Here is a 2500-nt window from a genome sequence, read left to right as displayed (position 1 = left end):
CAGGCCCCACCCACATCCAAGCCCAGGGGGAGGAGCCTCTCTCCCAGCATGCAGTTCAGGAGCTGGTATCGGGCCGAACAGTCCTGACCCAGGATGAGAATATACGGGGCGCAACCGACGACATTCTGCAGATAATCCTCGTCGTGCCGCGGGAACGAGATGCACCGGAGCTGACCTGCGACACAGAGAGAAACACACGCTTGACACACACTCAAAATATTGCAATCAGCGGGTTTCTAAAAACATTTATTTTAATTAGGGATGCACTGATATGAACATTTTGGCCGGTACCGATAACCGATAATTCTTTAAACTTGAAAGCCGATAACCGATATATTGGCCGATAAATCTAAACCCAAATTTTTAAATAATAATTTGTGATGAATGTGATTTTTAAAAATTCAAAACAGATTTTTTGTAATCTGAATTTATTGGTGTGTATGTGTATAAAAGTGTGTTTGTATGTGTGTGTGTGTGGGTGGGTGTGAATTTTTTGCACTCTTGATGTTGTAGAGTGTCACCCCTTTACTGCGGTGTACTTTTTTTTAGAATCGTGGCCGATTTGTAGATTGTACACAGACAAGAATTCAGAGAATTTTTGTGTTTTTGTAAATTTCCCATTCATTTCCTATGGGTCGGTCATTTTTGACCGAAGACCACAAGTGTGACTATTTTTTTTTTACGACCACTTAGCATGCTTGGATCATGACCTCAATTTTTTTTTGTATTCACATACCTAATGCCATAAAAGTCACCAAGTATCATAACCTTCCGATGAAGCTGTGATTTTTAAAAATTCAAAACAGAAAATTATTCGGTCAGAAATGACCGAGGACCATCAGAGGGTTAATTCATAAAAATGAGTTCTAACGCAGATGAATCTCTGAATCAGAGCTTTGAATTGATTCTCAGGAAGGAATCCTGTGGTTTGCTACTGAAGTTTAACTCAAGAGACGCTGTGAAAACATCACAAAGTCTGAGATGTTTCAGAAAAACAAGCTTTGTGCCGGTGTGTCCTGAGGCCTGCATCTCATGACCGTCTCTGAGCCGGACCGCCCAAACACACACACACTCAAACACCCACACTCTCACACTACCACCCACACCCACACACACTGAGTCACTCTGGATATTATTAGGAAGTGCTCATAATCCCAGAGCTGCTGAGTCACTGCCTTATACAACAGCACTGCACACCGTAATCTGATTGAGTGCCGCACGCTAACACGCTAACACGCTAGCAAACACCATCGCATCAAGAACCGATGCTGCGCTCACACACCCACGCCTCTCACAGTCTGAGACAAGCAATTATTTCATTTGAGCAATTCTAACAAATCAATAAATAGCCTGCATACATTTATGTGTTTTGTAGCATTTAAAGTTGCTCATTTGCGAAAAACGCGAAAAACAAAAAATAAAAATATATTTTTTTTATTTTATATATATATATATATATATATATATATATATATATATATATATATATATATATATATATATATATATATATATATATATTTACATTTAGCAGACGCTTTTATCCAAAGTGACTTACATTACATTTCAAGCTACACATTTACATTATTATCAGTTCTTGCTCAGAGGTGGGCACAAATACATCAAAAACTATTTTGTTACAAACTACAAATACTGGCTCATGAAATGTAACAAAATAAAATACAAAATACTGATGTGAAAAATGTATTTAAATAAAATACAAGTAATTAGTATTTTGAAAATACAAAAATACTCCCACAATAATCTTAAAGGGTTAGTTCACCCAAAAATGAAAATTCTGTCAGTAATTACTCACCCTCATGTTGTTCCAACCCCGTAAGACCTTCGTTCATCTTCGAATCACAAATGAAGATATTTTTGATTAAATCTGAGAGCTGGATCACTCCTCCATAGGCTTCTAAGGGACTGAAACTTGCTGGCCCAGAAAATGTATTAAAGACATCGTTAATATAGTCCAAGTGACTCCAGTGGCTCAATCTTAAGTTTATAAAGCGACGAGAATACTTTTTGTGCGCAAAAAAAAATAAAAAGTAAAAATAACGACTTTATTCCACTTTTCATTTCCTTCTCTCTGGGCCTCGAGTCTTTTCACGTAGTGTTTAAGCGCAGCGCTTCTGGGTTGCACGTCACACGCATCACACACATGACCAGCGTCGGCCAATAGTGAGCCTACGTGTGACGTACAACACAGACGCGCTGCGCAGTTACACTATGTGAAAAAACTCTAGTCCCAGAGAGAAGGAAATGAAAAGTGGAATAAAGTCGTTATTTTTACTTTTTATTTTTTTTTGCGCACAAAAAGTATTCTCGTCGCTTTATAAACTTAAGATTGAGCCACTGGAGTCACTTGGACTATATTAACGATCTCTTTAATACATTTTCTGGGCCAGCAAGTTTCAGTCCCTTAGAAGCCTATGGAGGAGTGATCTAGCTCTCAGATTTAATAAAAAATATCTTCATTTGTGATCCGAAGATGAAC

At 37.9% G+C, this 2500-nt stretch overlaps 1 protein-coding gene across 1 annotated transcript in view; it reads right to left on the bottom strand.

The window, feature by feature from the left end:
* Positions 1-2500, bottom strand: part of dstyk (dual serine/threonine and tyrosine protein kinase) — a 42040-nt gene that overhangs the window by 30797 nt on the left and 8743 nt on the right. The window contains exon 2 of the mRNA XM_079890219.1: positions 1-175. This exon is cut by the window's left edge and continues 229 nt beyond it. Within this exon, the coding sequence (XP_079746345.1) occupies positions 1-175 (175 nt within the window). The remainder of the gene's footprint in view (positions 176-2500) is intronic.

Source organism: Squalius cephalus (genome assembly GCF_949319135.1).
Source record: "Squalius cephalus genome assembly, chromosome: 13".
NCBI classification, from domain to species: Eukaryota; Metazoa; Chordata; class Actinopteri; order Cypriniformes; family Leuciscidae; genus Squalius; species Squalius cephalus.
Note: the sequence above shows the minus strand (reverse complement) of the source record. Positions and strands in the feature narration are given on the sequence as shown.